This window comes from Triturus cristatus, chromosome 12 (assembly GCF_964204655.1).
Source record: "Triturus cristatus chromosome 12, aTriCri1.1, whole genome shotgun sequence".
Lineage (NCBI taxonomy): Eukaryota > Metazoa > Chordata > Amphibia > Caudata > Salamandridae > Triturus > Triturus cristatus.
In genome coordinates this window covers 809,940,728-809,963,654 of record NC_140595.1, presented here as the reverse complement: position 1 = coordinate 809,963,654, position 22,927 = coordinate 809,940,728, and the positions used below count along the sequence as shown (strand labels likewise).

At 49.9% G+C, this 22,927-nt stretch overlaps 1 protein-coding gene across 2 annotated transcripts in view; it reads right to left on the bottom strand.

Moving 5' to 3' along the window:
• SENP3 (SUMO specific peptidase 3) overlaps positions 1-22,927 on the bottom strand; it is a 253,052-nt gene that overhangs the window by 86,990 nt on the left and 143,135 nt on the right. For both annotated transcript variants that reach the window (XM_085639232.1, XM_085639231.1), the window contains exon 9: positions 14,483-14,566. In XM_085639232.1, the coding sequence (XP_085495358.1) occupies positions 14,483-14,566 (84 nt within the window). The remainder of the gene's footprint in view (positions 1-14,482; positions 14,567-22,927) is intronic.

Here is a 22,927-nt window from a genome sequence, read left to right as displayed (position 1 = left end):
CTCCTTTCTAGACCTTGCCCTCTACCCTCACTTTTCCTATTGTCTCCTCCTTTCGTCAATGCCACTTACCTCTGCTCTCCCCCTTCAGGACCGATCAGAGCGACTTCATGGAACGTTTTAAGTGCTGGTCAATAGCATATGAAAGTGTCGAGAAGAGAGGAACAAATAAAGAGGCGGGTGCAGGCCAGTTGTCTGTGTGAGCAGATTCCGGGGGGGGGGGGGGGGGGGCTTGGGGTCTAGAGTGTGCTCCTTTATGAGTGCGTGAAGCTCCTGGGTGCAGTCTGCTTCTGAGAGGCGCTACCCCTGAGTAGAGTTCAGCTCTGAGTTGGCGCCTGTGCTCTCGCCTGCTAAAAGGTTTGTCTTCATGGGGCCATGTGTTTGGCCCCATAAAGATAAGAAACCTTTTGCGACCAACGCACAGCAGGCCAGGCCGTCCAAATGGGACGGGTCAAAAAGCCAAGCAAATACGTCACCGACACCTCTTTTCTAATGGCTGGCCACCGTTTAGCATAAACGGTGATGCCAGCCAATGGAAAAGAGGGGCGGGGCTTAATGCCCCTTACAGAAAATACCCACATCTCATTAAATCTCGCCAGCAAAACTGCGCATGTGCGCCGCCTACGCCAGGCGAGACCTAAAAAGGACAAGTGGATTTATGAAGCAACCTGCCCAATGGACAAGTAGATATTTTATCAAATTCCACACCCCTGATCCTGAATACAGCATGTCTCAGACAGCGCAAGCGCTGCCCAGGCGATACCGTAACACTTCAGGTGCAGAGCAGGCGCTGCACGGAGGACAGGCAGGACCTGCCTGTGTAAATCAGCCCAGGCTTGGTTCTCTCTGGTGTGCTGATGCACTGCAGATGTGCCCTGAGATAGCTATCAATTCAGTGATTTAAGAAAAGCAGCTTTAACAACAATGTTTATCAATATAGACTATAGTGCTTGCTTGCACAGATTTGGGTTTTCTGGGTGTTGAATGGGTGGCTTCTGCATGCTGTCGACTTTCTCACATAGCTTTACCCCTTTTAGATCTTGGGCTGCGACCTGCAGACCCAGTTATTTAAGGGGGCATTAAGCATCTCCTGCTAGTGCACCCTAGCTTTGCCTGTACATCAAAGTGTCTTAATTGCCAATAGGGCTCTACAGGTACCAAGGAGGATTATGGAGAGGGCACATGCCAGGTACAGGATAGCAGAGTCGACTTACTGAGGGCGTGGGAGAATGGTATGATAGCTATGTGCTACAGAGTATAGCTTCCCCAGGCATAAGCAGCCGAGGCAACAACCCACCAAGTAAACCTAGTAGATTACTTAAGCAATGATAGGTTTTTGCGCAGCAGTTACTATGTTTAAAGCAACTTCAGAGTTTGTATTCATTTCAGGTTAGGGTGTGTTACTAGTATTATTTATGTGCAATTTTATGTAGCGCAAAGACAAACCAAGTGGTTGTCAGAGCACTTTAGCTAAGAAAGTTTCATACTGCAAGAGCAGTTTACAGAAGAACGAATAACGTAACATACAGGCATTTGCATAGTTCACAAAGCAATTTACAAGAGAAGATTTTATATCACAAATTGCACCAAAGCACAGATTTAGATTTAGTACTAATTGCAGTAGCAAGTAGATTAAGCAGAATATTTATAATGGCAGAGCTGGTCACGTGACCAACCTATGGTAGTCAGATGCAGTCATGGGATTACACTACAAAAATTAAATGTAGTCACCGGATCACCCTACATAATTAGTTGTACACAACAAGCACATTACATGCGAAAATACACAAAAACAAACAGTTTACCAAAAGCATTAACTCGATATAAATCACAATACTAAAAGACTGGCTGTAGGACTCCTGATTGCCTTCAAGGCAGTGCGAGGCCGTGCCAATGGCAGATGTCCGCATGATAGAAGTGTATTGCATATTAAAAATAACTAATAAACCCTATTCTGCCTTGAGAAAGAGCATGATGGGGCTTAAAACAGTACATGTGATCTCTGCAAGACCACTACTCTCACAGGGTTCAAATAATGTGAAAGAGAGAGGCTGGGGCACTCAATGTCAATCTGCAAGGTGGAAAATTGCACAGGGTTAACACTCGCTAGGTCTCAATAGATCTAGAGACCGTTTCCACTAGCACAGATTCATTGAGAAACCTACTGCATTCTGGGGGTGTAGCCTGCGCTCTTTTCGGTACGCCTGATTCAACTGCTGCCAGGTTAAAAAGGTTTTGTGGCTGGGAAACGGAGGACTGAGTTCCAGTGCACAATAGAAAGAGTGCCCAAAGTTTTTTTAATCACAAAAAAGTAACAGCCGAGTCACGCGATGTTGAACGAGTCAGTGCGGCGGTTCAGAAGGAGTAGTTTCTTACCTGTAACTCCAGTTCTATAGTAGGGGTATCTCTGTTATAGTCATAATATATGAATAATCCCCGCCCATGTGCGGGGACCCCGGAGCAATCAAAAATATCTCTTAAGCTGTCCCGCATTTGCAAACCTGCAAAGACACTTAAGAGACAGACAAAATAATACAGCCTAATCACCACAAGGCTGCACTGGCCAGCACTTCCTCTGAAGTGAACACAAAAGCCAAAATAAAGTTGAAATGTCATTTTTATTCACATTTGACATGTTCCTTTATTATCACACACTCCCTTCACCAAAATCCCTTTAAACAATAGAGAGGAAGGGGTGGACAGACAAGCCCTATAGGCTGTCATTATGTGTCTGCTAAAGGGATACCGTGCCTTTAAGAAACTCTCCAGAGACCCCCGGAATCCCAGGATGCACAGCCAACACAAGTTACTTTCAGTTCTTTTTGAAGGTGTATAACAGGCCTGATACCGTCAGGTTACTCCACCGGGGAGGAGGGAGGGTCGCTTATGACTAACAGAGATACCCCTACTACAGAACTGGAGTTACAGGTAAGAAACTACTCCTTCTGTAGTAGGGGATCTCTGTGTATAGTCATAATCTATGAATAGAATGGCAAGCCCATCCCAACCAACAAGAAGCGGTGGAGTAAGACCAACCACCAACAAATCACTGTGCAAACAAATTCCTTAGCGAAGCCTGTCCAACCTGCGCATCTGCCCTAGCATCAGAGTCCAGGCAGTAATGCTTTGTAAACGTATGGACTGACTTCCAGGTGGCAGCCTTACAAATGTCAGCAATGGGAACATTCCTAAGCAAAGCGGTGGTAGCCGCCTTTCCTCTAGTCGAATGTGCTGTAGGCTTACCCCCTAATGTTTTATTAGCTTTTTGGTAACAAAGCTGAATACAGGAAACAATCCATCTGGAAATGGACTGCTTTGAGGTAGCTAAACCAGTTCTTACCGAACCATAATTAACAAACAGTTGATCCGACCTGCGGATATCTTTTGTCTTATCCAGGTAGAATTTCAACACCCTACGCACATCAAGTGAATGCAGAGACCTCTCCGCCGGAGAGGAAGGATGCTGAAAAAACGTAGGCAAAGTTATCATCTGATTCACATGGAAATCTGATATCACCTTAGGCAAAAATTTAGGATGGGTACGCATCACTACTTTAGAAGCATGGAAAACAGTATACGGCTCTTGGCAACACAGAGCCTGAATCTCACTCACCCTCCTGGCCGATGTAATGGCTACAAGGAAGGCCGCCTTCCAAGACAAATGCTGCAACGAAGCCTTATGGATAGGTTCAAAAGGCTCCCTCATCAATCTAGATAACACCACATTCAATTCCCAAGGTGGAGAAGGCCTTCTAACAGGGGGAAACACCTTACGCAAACCCTCCAAAAAATCCTTAATCACAGGGATTTGAAAAAATGAGGTTTGAGAAGGGCCCTTCCTATACGCAGTCAGAGCTGCGAGATGAACCTTAATAGATTGAAAATTAAGCCCAGACTGAGCTAACTGCAGCAGATAAGGCAAAATAACGTCTTCTTTACAGGATGTAGGGTCAAAGTCCTTCGCCTTGCACCATAAGCAGAATCTCTTCCACTTATAGGCGTAGGAAGTCCTCGTAGACGGTCTCTTAGCCTCTTTCAAGATCTCCATACAGTCCTGAGGCAGGTTCAAGTGTCCATACTGCACTAGCTCAGGAGCCATGCTGCCAAACTCAAGGACGAGAGATTGGGGTGAACCATCTGCCCTCCGAACTTCGTGAGGAGGTCCGGCCGGAACGGCAGGCGCCGGTGTGGCAGAACAGACCGGTGAAGAAGGTCGGTGAACCACCATTGTCTCGGCCACTCCGGAGCAATCAGGATCATTCTGGCTCTGGATTGCGACAGCTTGATCAGCACCGCCGGAATCAGGGGAATGGGTGGAAAGGCGTAGAGAAAGCTGTTGGACCAGCTGATCCATAGTGCATTCCCCAGCGTCCCTGGTTGGTAGTACCTGGACGCGAAGTCGCGGCATTTGCTGTTTTCTGCCGTAGCGAACAGATCTATATCCGGAGTGCCCCATTCTGCGAAGACGTCTTAGCACGTCGTCGTTTAGCACCCACTCGTGGTTCTCTTGAACGAGTCTGCTGAGCGCGTCTGCTTGGGCATTCTGCACTCCCGGCAGGTGGGTCGCCGTGATCGTCAGATTCCTGGCCACCAGCCAGTTCCAGATCGCCTGTGCCTCCCGAGACAGGGTGCGTGACCGGGAGCCCCCCTGCTTGTTGAGGTAATACATGGTCGTAGTATTGTCCGTCTGAACCAGCAGGGAGGACGTCCTGAAGGAGGGATGGAACGCCTTCAAGGCCAAGTGTACTGCTCTGAGTTCCAAAAAGTTGATATGGTAGGTCGTCTCCATCTGCGACCATATCCCCTGAATCTGAAGAGGGCCCGAATGCGCTCCCCAGCCCTGGAGAGACGCATCGGTCACTATGGTCTGGGCCGGAATGTCCTTGTGAAAAGGAGTCCCCTTGCAGACATTCTCTGGGGAACACCACCATTTCAGAGACTGCCGAGCGTGCTGAGACAACTGGATCTTGTCCTCCCAACGCCCCCTCCTCTGGTCCCATTGATCCTCCAGACATTCCTGCAGGGGCCTCATATGCAGACGTGCATTGGGGGTGAGGAAGATGCAAGAAGCCATCGACCCCAGTAATGAAGACACCGTCCTCACCGTAGGAGAGCGGGCTGAGATGAGATGCAGAGCCTTCCCACGGATCGATAAGAGTCTCTCCTCCGAAGGACACACGCTTGCGGTCAAGGTATTGACTGAAGCCCATAAGTACTGGAGACACTGCACAGGGATCGGCACTGACTTCGTCATGTTGATGTGCAGCCCCAGACGGTGAAGCAAAGCCGCCGTCCTGTTGAAATGGCACTGGGCTTCCTGATAAGGGGACGCTTTGATCAACCAGTCGTCCAGGTAAGGGAACACAAACACCTTGGTCTTCCGCAGGTGTGCCGCGACCACTGCCATGCACTTGGAGAACATCCGTGGTGCAGACTTCAGGCCAAACGGGAGTACGGAATACTGGTAATGGTTGTTGCCTATATTAAACAAAAAGAGGGGGGGACCTAGGAGCTATTAAAGGTCCAGTGTCCATGCTCCTGATACATGTATTTATAACCCAACGAAGGACACTGTTCTTACAGTAGGATGCAATAAGTCACCCATACTTAAGGGTGCAAAAAGTCACCCGTGCATTTTACAAGAAAAATTGTGAGCAAGAAAACAAAAACAAAACAAAAGAACCTTAGGTATGAAGGGCCCATAAGTGAGGGGAAAAAAACTTTTGTCCTCTGATGCCCTCACACACCCCAAGGGGTGTCATGCTTCATCATCGGGCAGTTGCTCCTCGTAGGGCCGGCGCTGCAATTCCCTACGGGTCCCCCGAAGGGTCGCTTTGTCGGAGATCTTTTTAGGACTGCCGGATGGTGCATGCGGGTGTGTGGGGAGTGGGTTCAAAAAGAGGGTAAATCAACGGAGAATTGTGCGTGCAAAATAATTAATGAATTAAAAAGGGTCAACATGCAGCGACAGTGTAACTGTTGTACCCTTCGCAGTCCGAAAACCGCTCAATAAAAAACAATGCCCCAAAGGCTCACTATGCCTGGGTGTCATAGGTCATAGGTCGACATGTTTCGCGCTACTCTTGCCCAACCAGGGTCATTTGTGCTTCTTCAGGACCATAAAACGAATCAGTAAAGTGCACGTGAACAGTGTAAATAAGATAAAAATACCCTCTATCTCAATCAGGGCGGAACAGCAACTTATATACCCACAGTATGGCAACAGCTGTATGATGGATGCCGCTCATGATTAATACCTGTGCTGCCCGCCACTGACCATCTGTTCTATTCCACCAGGCATTCCCCGACGTCGACCCATGCCTCCCAGACGTCGACCCATGCCTCCCAGACGTCGACCCATGCCTCCCAGACGTCGACCCATGCCTCCCAGACGTCGACCCATGCCTCCCAGGCGTCGACCCATGCCTCCCAGGCGTCGACCCATGCCTCCCAGGCGTCGACCCATGCCTCCCAGGCGTCGACCCATGCCTCCCAGGCGTCGACCCATGCCTCCCAGGCGTCGACCCATGCCTCCCCGGCGTCGACCCATGCCTCCCCGGCGTCGACCCATGCCTCCCCGGCGTCGACCCATGCCTCCCCGGCGTCGACCCATGCCTCCCCGGCGTCGACCCATGCCTCCCCGGCGTCGACCCATGCCTCCCCGGCGTCGACCCATGCCTCCCCGGCGTCGACCCATGCCTCCCCGGCGTCGACCCATGCCTCCCCGGCGTCGAGCCCCGCCTTGATCGCCGTCGCCGGGGTGTCTGCCTCGGCGTCGACCCATGCCTCCTCGGCGTCGACCCATGCCTCCCCGGCGTCGACCCATGCCTCCCCGACGTCGACCGTTGCTGCCTCGACGTCGACCGTTGCTGCCTCGACGTCGACCGTTGCTGCCTCGACGTCGACCGTTGCTGCCTCGACGTCGACCGTTGCTGCCTCGACGTCGACCGTTGCTGCCTCGACGTCGACCGTTGCTGCCTCGACGTCGACCGTTGCTGCCTCGACGTCGACCGTTGCTGCCTCGACGTCGACCGTTGCTGCCTCGACGTCGACCGTTGCTGCCTCGACGTCGACCGTTGCTGCCTCGACGTCGACCGTTGCTGCCTCGACGTCGACCGTTGCTGCCTCGACGTCGACCGTTGCTGCCTCGACGTCGACCGTTGCTGCCTCGACGTCGACCGTTGCTGCCTCGACGTCGACCGTTGCTGCCTCGACGTCGACCGTTGCTGCCTCGACGTCGACCGTTGCTGCCTCGACGTCGACCGTTGCTGCCTCGACGTCGACCGTTGCTGCCTCGACGTCGACCGTTGCTGCCTCGACGTCGACCGTTGCTGCCTCGACGTCGACCGTTGCTGCCTCGACGTCGACCGTTGCTGCCTCGACGTCGACCGTTGCTGCCTCGACGTCGACCGTTGCTGCCTCGACGTCGACCGTTGCTGCCTCGACGTCGACCGTTGCTGCCTCGACGTCGACCGTTGCTGCCTCGACGTCGACCGTTGCTGCCTCGACGTCGACCGTTGCTGCCTCGACGTCGACCGTTGCTGCCTCGACGTCGACCGTTGCTGCCTCGACGTCGACCGTTGCTGCCTCGACGTCGACCGTTGCTGCCTCGACGTCGACCGTTGCTGCCTCGACGTCGACCGTTGCTGCCTCGACGTCGACCGTTGCTGCCTCGACGTCGACCGTTGCTGCCTCGACGTCGACCGTTGCTGCCTCGACGTCGACCGTTGCTGCCTCGACGTCGACCGTTGCTGCCTCGACGTCGACCGTTGCTGCCTCGACGTCGACCGTTGCTGCCTCGACGTCGACCGTTGCTGCCTCGACGTCGACCGTTGCTGCCTCGACGTCGACCGTTGCTGCCTCGACGTCGACCGTTGCTGCCTCGACGTCGACCGTTGCTGTCTCGACGTCGACCGTTGCTGTCTCGACGTCGACCGTTGCTGTCTCGACGTCGACCGTTGCTGTCTCGACGTCGACCGTTGCTGTCTCGACGTCGACCGTTGCTGTCTCGACGTCGACCGTTGCTGTCTCGACGTCGACCGTTGCTGTCTCGACGTCGACCGTTGCTGTCTCGACGTCGACCGTTGCTGTCTCGACGTCGACCGTTGCTGTCTCGACGTCGACCGTTGCTGTCTCGACGTCGACCGTTGCTGTCTCGACGCCGACCGCCTCCGCCTCGACGGCGGGCGCCGGGATCTCGGCGTCGACTCCGTCAGCGTCGAGCCGTGGGTAGACGGCGGCGAGTGAAGTCCATGGGGCTCGGTACGACGTCGATGTGTTGTGGACGTCGACCGTGACACCTGCGACGGCGACCCGGTCCCGGGTCTCGCCGGCCCCTCCCTCGACGTCGAACGCCGAGGCTGCCGCGGCCCAGAGCCCTGGATCGACGGCGAACATACCGGTGCCTTCTCTCTCGCCTTCGACGTCGAACGCGACCTACCAGCCGGTAGGCGCCGTCTCTGCTCCTTGCTCTGCCCGGAGGTCCCTCCAGGGGCTGAAGCATGGGCGGAGGAGGGGGAATGGGACCCTCCACGCCCTGAAGTCCCACCGGTCCTCTGCTTCTCCTGTCCCTGAAGGCGAGTGTTCTCCCTGTCCCTCAGGGTCCTTTTCGAAAAGGTGCTGCAGATGTCACAGGCAGCTGGGACATGTGAGGGCGACAAGCAGAGGATACACACCTCATGTGGGTCCGTCTTAGCCTTCTTCCTCCCACACTCAGGGCATTTATCGAATAAAGCCATGCTGAGAGTGGGCCAAAACTGCTCCAGATTGCAGGGAGTAGTAGACAAAGGCTTTAGACGTCGAATGAAACCACTTTTAATCCAAAAAATCCGATTTTAATCAATTAAACCACCCAAAAGGGTAGAGCTCAAGCTCCAGGGTCCTGCTAGCAGGAGCCGGAAAAAAGAACTGAAAGTAACTTGTGTTGGCTGTGCATCCTGGGATACCGGGGGTCTCTGGAGAGTTTCTTAAAGGCACGGTATCCCTTTAGCAGACACATAATGACAGCCTATAGGGCTTGTCTGTCCACCCCTTCCTCTCTATTGTTTAAAGGGATTTTGGTGAAGGGAGTGTGTGATAATAAAGGAACATGTCAAATGTGAATAAAAATGACATTTCAACTTTATTTTGGCTTTTGTGTTCACTTCAGAGGAAGTGCTGGCCAGTGCAGCCTTGTGGTGATTAGGCTGTATTATTTTGTCTGTCTCTTAAGTGTCTTTGCAGGTTTGCAAATGCGGGACAGCTTAAGAGATATTTTTGATTGCTCCGGGGTCCCCGCACATGGGCGGGGATTATTCATAGATTATGACTATACACAGAGATCCCCTACTACAGAAATTTCTGTTCACACATTAATCAACATTGTATCCGCTGCTTCTGGTATTAGGACACAATCGGCGCTGGTTCCCATGAAAGAATAACTTAAGTCTCAGCACTTGTCTTGCAAATTGTAACTAACAAGCGGGCCACGCTATTGAAAAAAGATCAAAGCGTGGATTAAAAAAGGAAAAACAAGTGTTTGGATGCTTTCCAAAAATGTATTCTAGTCTAAGCAATGTTAATGGCGCAGCCGCAATTTTTAAAGCAAAGAATATAAAACACGGGTGCCCTGCTGCTTGAAAAGCAAACACCTGCCGGACAGCATGTTATGCCTGCTATAGGAAGAAAGTAGTGCTCAGACTACGGGACGTGGAATTCCTATAGCCCGACGCCCAGGAGATACTGCTTGGGGTCAAGGGCAACAAGTTCTCATGTGTATTTTGCCCTTTTGACATGTAGACCCAACCCCCTGAAGCACAAACCCTTTGGCCGCCAGTTTGCAGTACCATATTATGGATCAGGGAAGGGCACCGTCTGCAGCCAAGTTAATATTTTTGTCCATATGTTAAATCTGTTCAAACTTATGGTTTATTAATTGAAAGCCTTTATTATTAGGGTAAGCGCTGTGTAAGATCGGACAGTAGTTCCAGTTTAAAAATGTGCACTCACGTTCACAAAGATTAGCAATATGAGGCTATGTGTAATGCTCCCAGACTCAGTAAAAAATACCGAACACCACACGTAAAAGGGCCAGTCCTCATGGGACGTTAGAAAAGGAGGGAATAAGCCTATTTAGAAAGGGTGGAAACATGAGCCAATTGAAAAGATGGGCAGATAAAGGGCAGAGCTGCAAGTCCATACCTGAATACAGCATGCTTTGCAGAGCAGCGCATGTGCACAGACTCTAGGCTCGACCTAAAAAGGAAGATACATTTCCACAACAAAAAGCTCAATTTATAAAGACAAATGTGGCCGGAATTTCCACTAAATATACACCACAAATACTCAGAACTCTTCTTCGGAACAAGACATGGGTGAGAACTTTGATCGACAGTGCATCAGAGGTCACCAGACTCTTCAAGAGTTTCTGGTGCGGAGACAGACTAAAGAATACGTTCAAGTAGAAACTCCAGATCAGCATCTTAGGCCTCCTGGCAGACTAGGAGTTAGACAATCAAAATGAGGGTGACATACCATGTACTATTAAAGTGATATTCTGGCAGAATTTAACTAATGAACATAACATTCTCTTGGCGGAGACTGATTGACCACCAGAGTTTGTTAGAAAAGTCCCACGAGGAGAGGACTTAATCATACCTTCCTTTTCCGAGATTATTCCTCAGGGCGTTAAAGCAGCATATACTGAAGAATGGGCTCTTGTTCAAGTCCCAGCATTCTAGCGCAACTAGGCAGGTTGGGATCAGGACTCAACTTATGTCATGCCATAAGGTCCAGGCCTCAGCAACAAGCACAATACCCTATTAAACATGAACCTAACTGCCCTGTTCAAGAGACTATCACAATTAGAATATCAAGGTGGGACGAAGCCTTGTGTCCCCTATGAATAATCCATTATTTCCAGTGATTAAAACATAATTCCTATCGTATAGTCGAAGACTTTAGATAATTAAAGTCACACACCCACTTTTGCTGTACAAAATGCACACATTTTAAGGAACAGTGGTCCCATTCACACAAAGTAGATATAATACCACAATTGATGCAATGAGAAATTGGGTTTATATATGTAGTCAATGCAAGGAATATTGGTAGATGCAGTAAAAATGTTTAACACAACCAAATAATAATCAAACCGGTGAGTGAACTAACTGTGACAGGGTAAAAGGGGAAATCAGCCGATTTCCTAAACCCAGGCAGGTGACTTAAAGGTGACTTTAGTGCACAAAAATAAGCAGTAACAAAAAGTCAAAATCGGTATCTCATACTCAAACAGTTAGATAACAAATAAGATAGAATTTAGAGATGGTAGTCGACGACGTTTCGATCCCCTTGGAAATAGTGGGATCTCTTCAGGACAAATTGATAACAGAAATGCCTGGGAAGTTAGCCTGGGTATGTACAAGGAAGAAGGTAAGAGGGGGTGGGTGGAGAGAGATGCGAAAATTGGGGGGGGGGGGGGGGGTTAGGTTTAAGGGAAGGAAAAACAGGGAAGAAGTTGGATAAAATAAGTTACGGATTAAAAACCAAAATGTAGGTAAAAAAGGTCAAGTCAATGAGGAAAAGTAAGAAGGCGTGGGGTGGGTGACAGATAGAGAGGAGGGGAAAGTAAGAGGCATTTACAAGGGGGGAAAATGCACACAGTACAGGCTTAATATATAACATGGTTCATAAAAAATACAGATTTCTTTTGGTCAAAATACAGCACCTGAAAGTTGTGACATAACTGCCTTCACAGCACTTGCAGCCCAAAAGAGATTCTATAGGCTCCCACAGGGCTTTAAGAACAGTCCAGGTCTGTTTTCTGCCCGAGTGACATCAATTTTACAAAAAACTAGCTCAAAAGCGTAGTCCCATGTTGATGGCTTTTCCCTGACAGATGATGATGATTTAAGCACATATTTGGCCAGAGTGGATCGTATTATTTTGGGATTCGAAGACCATGGCTGTAAATGTAATTAAAAAAAAAAAATCTAACATTGCCCCTCTGTGTCCTATTTTTGGGATAGGAGTAATCAAATGAAGGCAAGAGCCTAGCACCCCATTTCTTAGAGAAATGTGCTGTCTTGCAAACACAAAATACCTTAAAGAAGCTTAAATTGTGTTTAGGATTTCAAAACTTTGGTAGAACATACATACCAGATTATACACAACAGGTTAAACAGCTGCAAGACTTCCTTTGTCCAGATTTTTCTAATAAACATTGGACTACTGAACACACTACTCCTCTCGCAAACTTAGACATGTTTGAGTCTAAACACATACATACTCGTAATACCACCAACTTAGTAATCCACACAATTGCAGGTTTCAGTGGTTACACATTTTACTTAATGAAGGAGAAACAGTGCCGATTATTTAAAAATAGCATTTATATTCCAATTATGAAATTTATTTTGCATCAACTTTTTTTTTACTGCAGTTCAAAGAGCTGTTCTAAAGGAAGTTTCATTGGGTCTGGTGAAACGCTTAATTGTGGTGTCTCCTGTTCTGGGCTTAGAGGCGGTTACCAAGGCCAGCGTTCCAAACGTTAAAGCCTTGCAAACTAGAAGGATCCAGTGGGCCTCTTCCTTGACAGCTATTGTAGTAGATTATGGTTTTGCCCTACTTTACAAACAAAAGAATACCTCCAGTATGAATACCCTGTGTCTAGTGAAATTAAGCCACTAGATCAAAATGATTTTATAATCTGTGCTGATTGTGCAGCCCGCGGCTGGTACTAAGTCCAAGTACTCGGCTGCATGTACTGCAGTAAAAGGTGTTATGAAAGTATTTCAGGCACAAAAAACATACTGAACATGTAGTGGACTGTACTGCTCAACTGGCTTCATTGAAAGCTTTTGTCCTGTCTTTGCAGATTACGAATTCAGAATTCCTCACTTTCACTGTGCGATTCATAATATTGCGTCCACGCCTTTATTGGTAATTTACCCTATTGGCACGTGAAGGGATTGACTGATTCTAGAGGAAAGGCTATCTAGCATAAGCTTATGGGGCAAAGTGGCGGCACTTATGGATGCTTTGTCACAGGCTCATGTAATTCATACATTGAGTCAGCAACGCATTACATGTTGCAGGGAATTCATTGGCTGATGAAGCTACCAAAGCGGCTGTTCAGACTGTTTGCGGCTGTGATTACAGAGTTTCTGAAAGCGCGCCATAGAAGCATAACTGACATAGTGTGAGATTCTGTAGAAGGTTGAGTTGACACATACATAGTATGCTTTAGAGCCTTCTGACCTATATTGATCGACATATGCGCGTGATAGTCAAGAAATTGAGGCCTAAGTACCAAATTATGATTTACACACTTGATACAGCAGAGTGACTGTCTTTTGATCCTGAGGAATGCCTTGAACTACATTGTCACTAGGGCAGAAACATGTTGATCACTAGATTATTTATTTATAAGCCTTTATTCACTTGCATTTTAATTGACTACCACATAGGAAAGAATAAAGTTGTTGCCCCTACGTAGATATTTTTTAATACACTTCACTTTATTTGCACTCTGCCCCTCCTTACCATACCGACATGCGCTTTGCACTCCTGCTCCTTCCCTCTTGGGTAAAGTTGTAGCCCACATGTGGTACCTTGCGGTCCTCGTGTGCTGGAGGAACCCTATGATGAAGTAGGTCACCCTCGGGTGAGTGAGGGGTTTCGCACATAACCTGGTTGTACCCATTTTCCTGGTTTTTCACATATTTTCTATTAGTGCTACCCTATATATTGTGTGGGTATTATGAGTTTGGAAGACATAGGATAGAAGTTTCTATAATGTAGCATAGTTCTTCCTTGGACCCTTTCATGTGTGACATATGTGATTACTAGTTCACATACAAGGATTGATGGTGACCTAATGGCTGTGATCCCTGCTTCGGCTAGTGCCGAGCCCTTACCTAAAGGTTATTCTGCAAATACTCCTAACTGTTGAGTCCTCAAAATATCCCCCTAGTCCACAGGATCTCTAGAGAATTGAGCACTATTGGGGGTTATCAGGACCAATTAGATAGTCACTACCTGTCCTTTTACTCAGTCCACAAGAATCTAAAAATCCAGATCACCCTCTTGCGATTGTGAATAATTTAACAGTAGTTAAATTCCTGGTGGGCTAAATCCAGAGTCACAACAGTCATCATACTGGGTATTACAGGCAGTAATATACAGATTAAAAGTGTAGGGGCATCTGCTACCAGCTCAAAATAGGCAAATGAATAAGACTATGTTGGCACACCATCGAGTAACAGAATTCCCATCTGCAGTGTCGCAACCTTTTTCCTCTCAAGGAGGCGGAAAGTGAGTGAATTGCAGGTTATGTGGTCAAGCAACACTCTGGTTAGTAGCAAACTGCCACCTGAAACCTAGACTAAAAACTGCATGATGAAGCAACAGTTAATTAGGGACCTCAAGCAAAAGTGCTAAGTCCAGGTCATACCACCTTACAAAACCCAAATTCATCTAGTGTAAATGGAGTTGCAGGGCCACTTACCATTTTGAAATAACCTTTCCAACCACTGAAGAAGTCTGGTCTGTCCTTCTTTACTGCTTCTGCTTGGAGGTACTTGGCAATGTGCTGAAAGACGAAGGAAACCTTTTAGCTTATTTTACATACACAATCAAGATTGGGGACGGTCTTTCTCCTCCCTACAGCCCCAAAACATAGAAAGCAAGGAAAAAAGTTGCTTACCTGTAACTAGGTTCAGACATTGACATCTGTCAGATTCACATGCTTGAAGAACAAGTTACTTCCCTTCGGTAACAATGTATCTGCAAGAGACATTAGTTCCAGATTCCTTCCCTTAGAATGACCCCCCGGGCATCAGGCTGGATACGGAGAATTTTTCTTCAGTAATACACCTGCGTGTCGGTAGGTGGCGTTGGTCGACTCAGTCGTCGGCGTCGCAGGAATTACTTTGCGGTGCCTACTTAGACTCCGCCCCTATGCAGACGTCGGTTCTGACAAATTTCCACGCCAGAAGCGCAGAGCCATGAAAGAGACTGACCACTGATGCGCCACACTAGGGCCCAGCAAGGGAGTCCTTATCCCTAGAAGTGAGTTCGAACAGCAGGGAGGATGGGTGGGGCGGTAAGGAATCTCTAACTAATATGTTTCTTACAGATACATCGTTACCGAAGGTAAGCAACTTGTTCATCTTAAAGAGACTATTAGTTATAGATTCCTTAACTTACAATAGATACCCCAGCAATACCATCCCCGGAGGAGGGTCTGCGAACCAAGTTCACACCAGTCTGGAGGACAGAACAAGAAAAGTAGCCGTTCCTCTGGACTTTACTATCCAGGCAGTAACGTCTGGTGAACGTGTGCATAGAAGCCCACATGGCTGCCTGGCAGATATCCAGGAGTGGAACTCCACGTTACGAAGCAGTGGTTGTTGCCGTAGCTCTAGTGGAATGAGCTCGCAGCCCCACTGGAGGGTCCTTTTTAGCCAAAGTAACAAATATTGATACAAAGGACTACCCATCGAGAGATGGTACGCTTTTGGACAGCCTGACCTTTTTTTGACACCCACATAGCCAAAGAGTTGATCCTCTGCCCGGAAATCCTTTGTGTGATCAAGGTAGAAAGACAGCGCACGTTTCAGGTCCAGGCGGTTGAGTCTCTCCTCCTCCTTGGAAGGGTGCAGGAAAAAGGTGGGCAGAGTAATAGTCTGCCCGATGTGAAACGGAGTGACAACTTTAGGCAGAAACGAGGGTATAGTTCGAAGCACCACTTTGTCCGGATGGACAGAGAAGAAAGGGGGCTTAGAAGAAAGAGCCTGAAGCTCACTCACTCTGCGAGCATCACTCTGCGAGCAGAGGTGATTGCAACAAGAAATCAGTCTTCAGAGTGAGGAGTCTAAGGGGACAGTTGTGAAGAGGCTCGAAGGGAGCACACACAAGGTAAGTCAAGACAAGGTTCAAGTCCCACTGAGGCATTATGAAAGAGGATGGAGGAAAGATGAATAATGCCTTTAAAGAACAGACTTACAATAGGGGACTTGAACAAAGAAGGCTGATCTGGTAGACAAAGAAAAAGTAGATATTGCTGCCAGGTAGCCTTAAAGAGTGCCCAGAGCAGAGCCCTGCTGTGCCAAAGAAAGAAGGAACAGAAGAGACTCAGAAAGAGGGGCAGAAAGGGGATCCACAGCCTTTGCTATGCACCATGCCACAAGCTTGTTCCACCGACAGCCATATACCGTCTTAGTGGAGTGACGCCTGACTGCCAAGATGACATTACAGACTTCGGGAGGAAGGTCAAAAGCTGTCAACTGCCACTGCTCAATCTGCACGCAAGGAGGTGGAGGCTGTACAGGTTCGGGTGGAGGACCGTCCCCTGCTGCTGCGACAGAAGATCCTCCCGAAGGGGCAGTCTGATCGGAGGATCAATGGCCATGCTCAGGAGCTCGGGGTAACAAACTCTTCGTGCCAGTCTGGAGCCACAAGAATGACTTAGGCCCAGTCGCGCTAGATCTTCAGCACTCTGGCAGAAGTGGTACAGGCAGAAAGGCATACAGGATGCCGTAGCTCCACTTGTGACAAAAAGCGTCAACAAGTGAGTGTCGCCTTGGAAACTCCAACCCTCAGAACTGCTGACAATACACATTCTCTTTGGTGAAGAGATCTAACCAAGGCTCTCCCCACTGCTGAAAAAGACCTTGTACCGCCTCCGAGTGAAGACGCCATTCGTGATCCACCAGGCATACAGAGAACCTGCCAGGTGTTGAGCCACCAGGGTTATGCCCTGATGTTCCAGGCATGTCCAAAGGCGAAAAGCCTCTTGACAGAGGGTCCACAACCGCACTCTCCTTGTTTGTTGCAGTACAACATGGCTGTGGTGTTGTCCGTGAGCACCTGCACTGCCATCCCCTTCAGGTAGGGATGGAATACCTTCAGCGCCAAGCGAATCGCCCAGAGCTCCAACAGGTTGATATGAAGACCGGACTCTGCCAAAGACCAAACACCATTGATCTCCACCTCTCCCAGGTGGCTGCTCCATCCCAGAAGTGATGTATTGGTCACGACCATGCAGTGTGGTTGGGGAAGGGAGAGGGATCTGTCTCTGACCAAATCCTGGTTCGTCAATCACCACTGCAGTTGTGCAGTCTCCTCCGAGATTTGGACGTAGTCTGAAAGATCCCCCTGATGCTGCACCCACTGAAACTTCAGGTCCCACTACAGAGCCTGCATGTGCCATCTGGCATGATCCACCAGCAGGATGCAGGCGGCAGCAGGCCATGAGGCCTGGTGGCCTGATCCTTACCAAAATCCGGGATAGAGGCTGAAACATCGGTATCATAGCCAAATATCCCAGACTCGGTGCTCGGTAGGATAGGCCCGAAACTGCACGGTGTTCAGAACAGCCTCGATGAAACAGAGCGACAGAGAGGGAGTCAGGTGTGACTTCGGCACGTTGATAGTGAACCCCAGCGAATGCAGGAGGTCCGCCGTAGTCTGGAGGTGGGAGAAGACAGCCTGGGGCGAGCCTGCCTTCAACAGTCAGTTGTCGAGATAGGGGAAGACTAAGCCCTGATCTGCGCAGATGAGCTGAAACCCCCGCCCTCACCTTCGTAACTACCAGAGGGGCACTGGTAAGGCCAAAGGGTGGCACGGTGAACTGAAAATGCTCTTGGCCTACCATGAACCGTAAGTAACTGCCTTGGGCTGGCAGGAAGGGGGATGCGAAAATAGGCATCCTGCAAGTCTAACGCCACCATAGAGTCTCCATGGTCGAGGGCAGACAGGACCTGAGCCAAGGTTAGCATTTTGAACTTCTTCCGGAGGAAGCGGTTGAGGGCCCCGAGGTCTAGGATAGGAAGCAGGCCTTTGCCCTTATTGAGCACAGAAAGTAGCAGGAATAGTAACCACGCCCTATTTCTGGCACAGGGAACCTCTCGATAGCTCCCTTGGCCAAGACAGCTGAGACTTCCTGGTGGAGAAGCTCCAAATGATCCTCAGACATGCGATAGAAAGACTGTGGCATGGAGGGAGGGGCAGTCTTGAAGGGGAGGGAGTAGCCCCTTCGGACTATCTGCAAAACCCACCCATCCGACATGATGGCTTACCAGTGGAGGAGTTGATGGCGAATCCTGCCACCAACTGGCCGATGATGGGCCTGAAAGGTCAGACTAGGAGGGTTTGGAGTCTGCTGCAGAGGGGTGGGGTGGACAGGCCTGCCCGCTGGTTCCCAGACCCGCGTCGCTGGGTCCCATGTCCGCAGCCACGTGGCTTGTGTGGGCCAGTGGCTGGACTGGGGAGGACGTGGTGTGGTGCCCCTTCTGTAGCCACGAAAGGGACGAAAGGCATACTGTGGTGAACGGGAGGATGCAGCGAGGCTCAAAGATCTGCCCGTAGCCCGAGAATCCTTCAAGTGCTCGAACGCAGTCTGCCTTGTCACCAAAAAGGTGACAGCCATCGAAGGGCATGTCCAGCAAGGTTGACTGGACATCCCCCGGAAAACCAGACGTCCTCAACCAGGCGTAGCGCCGAAGGGCTACCGACCTGGCAATCGTTCTGTCCAGTCTCTCGGCGGTATCCAGTCCACAGTAGATTGTGAATTTTGTTGTCTCTTCCATCCGCCACTGCCTGGGAGAGAATGGCCCGAGCCTCCACGGGGCACTAAGCCAGCAGCACCTGCGCAAACGTATCCCAGACTGTATGGGTATAGCGGCCCAAGAGGCATGCAGTATTCATGGACCGCAGCGCCAAGCTGGAGGAATAGAACATACGCTTCCCAAGATGATCCAGCTTCTTGGACTCCCTATCCGGGGGTGCGGAAGGAAATGCGCCCCTGGAAGGAGGCACGGATCACCAAGCTCTCGGGGGAAGGGTGTTGGGAGATGAAAATGGGATCGCCCGGAGCCAGGCAGTGGGCAATAGTTAGTTCCACAGGAGCCCCTGTGCTAGGCTTGGACCAAGTGACCAGAAGGACACCCGTGAGGGCTTCATTGAAGGGCAAGAGGTGTTCAGAGGAAGTTGCTGCTAGTTGAAGCACCTCTGGCAGGAGATTAGTTCTGACTTCCACTGTAGGTAGCTCCAGGCGCAAAGTCTCGGCTACCCTACGCACTGCCACTGCACAAGACGCTCCCTCCTCCATAGCCACGGTAGGGGGACAAAGCATGCCAAGGTCTGGGGAGGTATCCAGACCACTCGCATCACCCAATTCCTCCTCTCTCCAGTCCGGTTCTTTCAGCTGGTCTGTTTAAGGGTCCAGCAACCCCTAATCATCACCCTCAGGGCGATAGGGAACACCTGGGATGAACAAGGGAACATAAGTACCCTCCGGCGTCTGATATGACGTCGGCAGACGTCGATCTGGCTTCGGGCCAATCTCTGGGATGAGGATGGAAACCGCGTCAGCCAGGGGCTTGGCCAGCGCCGGGGAGTTGTCACCAGGATCGGTGCCGGGGAAGGTTGAGTAAGGTCGACTGGCATAGATCCGGAAACAGGCCTGGATACAAGGGGACACAGCGGCGCCAGAGCCACCAGCATCGAAGACCCAGGGCCCCCAACTGGTTCCGCGGACGCACCAGAGGAGTCAGGTTGCCCAAACACACGACGGAGGGCTTCGTAGAACGTACGAATCTGGGCAGGGGACACTCCGGCTCTTGCGGAGTCATCCCAGAATCAGGGGCCAGAGACGGAGCCTTAGAGTGACTACGCTCCAGGTCCCGCGTCGCGTCAGCCGGACGAAGTTGAAGTGCGACGGTTCTTCACCTTCTTGTGCTTCAACTTACCCGATGTGTGAAGACTTGGACGAGGTGCGATGGCTCCGCAACTGGTCGAGACCTTCCCCTTGAGCGAGACCGGGAAGGACACGGAGCTGACTGCCGGATCTTCAAAAGCTTTCAGGACCGCTCCCGCAAAGACTTCGAATTCATGGCCCGACAGTCGGAGCACGACTTCGGGTCGTGGTTGCGCTCCAGGCATCAGAGGCACACGAGTTGCAGATCCGTCACAGACATCAATTTGTGACAGGAGTCACAAGGCTTGAATCCGGTTTGACGATGGGACATCCCTTGCGCACCAGAAGTCTGAGACTCAAAAATGACAGACAAAAGTAAAAAAAAGTTTAGTCAAAAAATTACTAAGGGGTTAGCTCTCTCCGGATCTGCTCTAGGCTGGCGCGGAAAAAGAAAACCGACGTCAGCGGGCAGAGGCGGCGTCTAAGTAGGCACCGCTATGTTATCCCAGCAATCACGACGCCCACGGACGACGTAGAGTCGACCAGCGCCACCTACTGACACGCAGGCATATTGCTGGAGAAAAATTCTCCAGATCTAGTCTGTCTGGAGGTAATTCTAAGGTAAGGAATCTATAACTAATAGTCTTTTAGATTTATTCCCTATTGCCAGACTGGAACAATGTTAGTTCAACAAAGAAAGGATTACATTTCATAACACTGAATTTCATAGATCTTATGTAACCTATCCAGATGATTCATATCCTCGACATGTCCACCTGCTTAGAAAGTTTTTGCATTTACGGTTTTTCTCTTTATCAAACATGTCCCAATTGGGAGAGCCCCATCTTCAAAACATTAGACATATATGTTTGGCGTCTAATTCCCATTTGTGGACATCTGATTACTGTCTGCTCAAACAATCTGCCACATCATTGTGCACTCCTAGGACTTGTTCTGCTGCTAGGTCTAAATTTTAACCAACTACCCTATCCACAATTCGTGGGCCTTCCATGACAGCGCAAGTGAGCGAGTCTCTCCCGGTTTCAATATGTAAAACATGGTCGTGGTGTCTGTAGACAGTGGGAGTGCAGGTTTTGCACTATGAGCAAAAATGCTCTTAAGGCCAACCTCACTGCTCTTAGTTCCAGGATATTTATGAGCAACTGACCTTCCTCTTTGTCCATTAAGATGTGCAGCGCATCCTGTGGTGATGTATCCTTAGTAAGGAAAAGCTTAGATTTTACTGGGTTCTGTAGCTGTCCTTTGAAGATCACCATTTGAGCGCTTGTTTCATAGGTGGTGTTAATATCTCAGAATCGTCTCAGTCTGAGATCTGCTGCCACTGATGGATTCGTTGTTACTATATAATTCATGCGTAAGCGACAAGGAGTTAATAGAAAATGCATGAAGATGTTACTAGACCTGCAGGTCGAGTAGCTTGAATAATCTACTCGACCCAATTGTAAAGCACTTGACCCGTAAACTTGTCTCAAAATGTGTGATCATTAGTGAGAGAATGGGGTTCTGTTGCAGTACCTCCCCCAAACTTTTTGCCTGGCTTTTGATGCAACTTTGACTGTAGAGTAATGGGTCCCTGCTGTACATGTTCCCAGTGCCCTTTCCTTAAAAACATGTCCCGATTGTTACTTCTGCCCCCCTGTAAGTCCCTAGTAAGTGGTAACCTGGGTGCCTAGGGCCTGGAGGCTGAAGTGTTCCCTGGGACCCCTTCACTAGGACCATTCCACTGCCCCTGCCCCTGCAGCTGGCCTGCTCCTGTGAGGTGAAAGAATGACCAAGTTGACATAGCACAGTGCCTGTGTGCCATGACAGCTTAAGATATAGGAAAGTCCGCCCTCTAGTAGGCCGTGCCAGCCTAAGGCAGGGTGCACTGCATCCCAGGTGTGGGCATATCGGCATGAGCAGATATGGCCCAACACTTTGGGCAGGAAAACAGACATAAAAACTCCGAATAGGAGGTGCACCCACCTCTGCCAGCTTCACCCCTAAGGTGGGGGAGGCGAGGTGAAACATAAATTTCAGTCCCCATCTTGAAGATGAGGGGATCCCCCAATCAGGTCTAGGTCTATGCCACCTCCTACAGGAAAGTGGCATAATAGATGGTATAGTCAGGAAAGTGGCATAATAGATGGTATAGTCACCCCACATACGGTGCCCATTGGCCCTACCTACTACTCCCCTAAAAACCCCTCCTAAAATTAGTATTTAGGTGGTTCCCCCAGACAAAGAAGGGAGATCTGAGACAACCTAAGAAGAAAGACACTGCAGCAGAAGCCAGAAGACCAATGCCTTGGCCCCAGCCCGACTGGCCTGTCTCTGGCTTCAGCGAATCTGCAACCTGTCTTGCAACAACGACCTCCAAAACCCGTGGGAGGACGGTTGCCTTCAATAAACACTCCACTATCCCAAGGACAATGGACCAGTCTAGAAGAAACAGACTCCAAAGACTGCATCCAGGCAGCTCCAAGTCTCCTGGCCACTCCGCACCCATGGCCCGAGTCGGAGTGGATCACCTGTGCAGTGAAGTTCCCCCAGCAATCCAGACTTCGTGTCCAGTGTTGGCTGACCTCTCCTACCCTGCACGACAGCGCCTGCAGTGTGAATCTAGAGGCTCCCACGTCCACGACCGGCTACAGTAATAAGATTCCGTCGTCCGAAGGCACCCCTGCACCAAACTACCCTGGTGAGCTGAACCGATGGTGCCCCTGCAATCCTCTACATCCCAACTTACCTCTGCTGTCGTTGGCCTTCCTCCTGCAACCTCTGGTGCCACGCCAGCAGCCTCTTGGCCAACCAAAGAAACATTGAAAAGCATTGGGTGCCCGATGTCTAATTTGCACCTTGCACCCAGCCGCCCCTGTGCCACTTGTGGTGTAAGCTTGATAAACCCCCCCCCCCACCCCCCCCCCCCAGTCACCCCCATACTCCCCAGTCTGTGCTTAACCTAACTGGCAAAGCTTGGCCCCTGCAGCCGATTTAGTTACCTGCAAGCAGTGTGGCTCCAGGCACCTCTCGTCTCCATTGGAAAGCTTTGGGTCTTGTGCAGGAATCTCAGATTGATAAGACTCCTGCTATCAAAACTGTACATAGATGTTATTGCTGCTTTACTAGATATTCGCAATCCTACCTCATGCAACTGTGAAGCGCTCTGATACCCAAGGGTCATGTTCGCACTATATAAAACTTTATAAATAAAATATATAAAACTCAGATTTTGACCGCTGCACCCGGCCG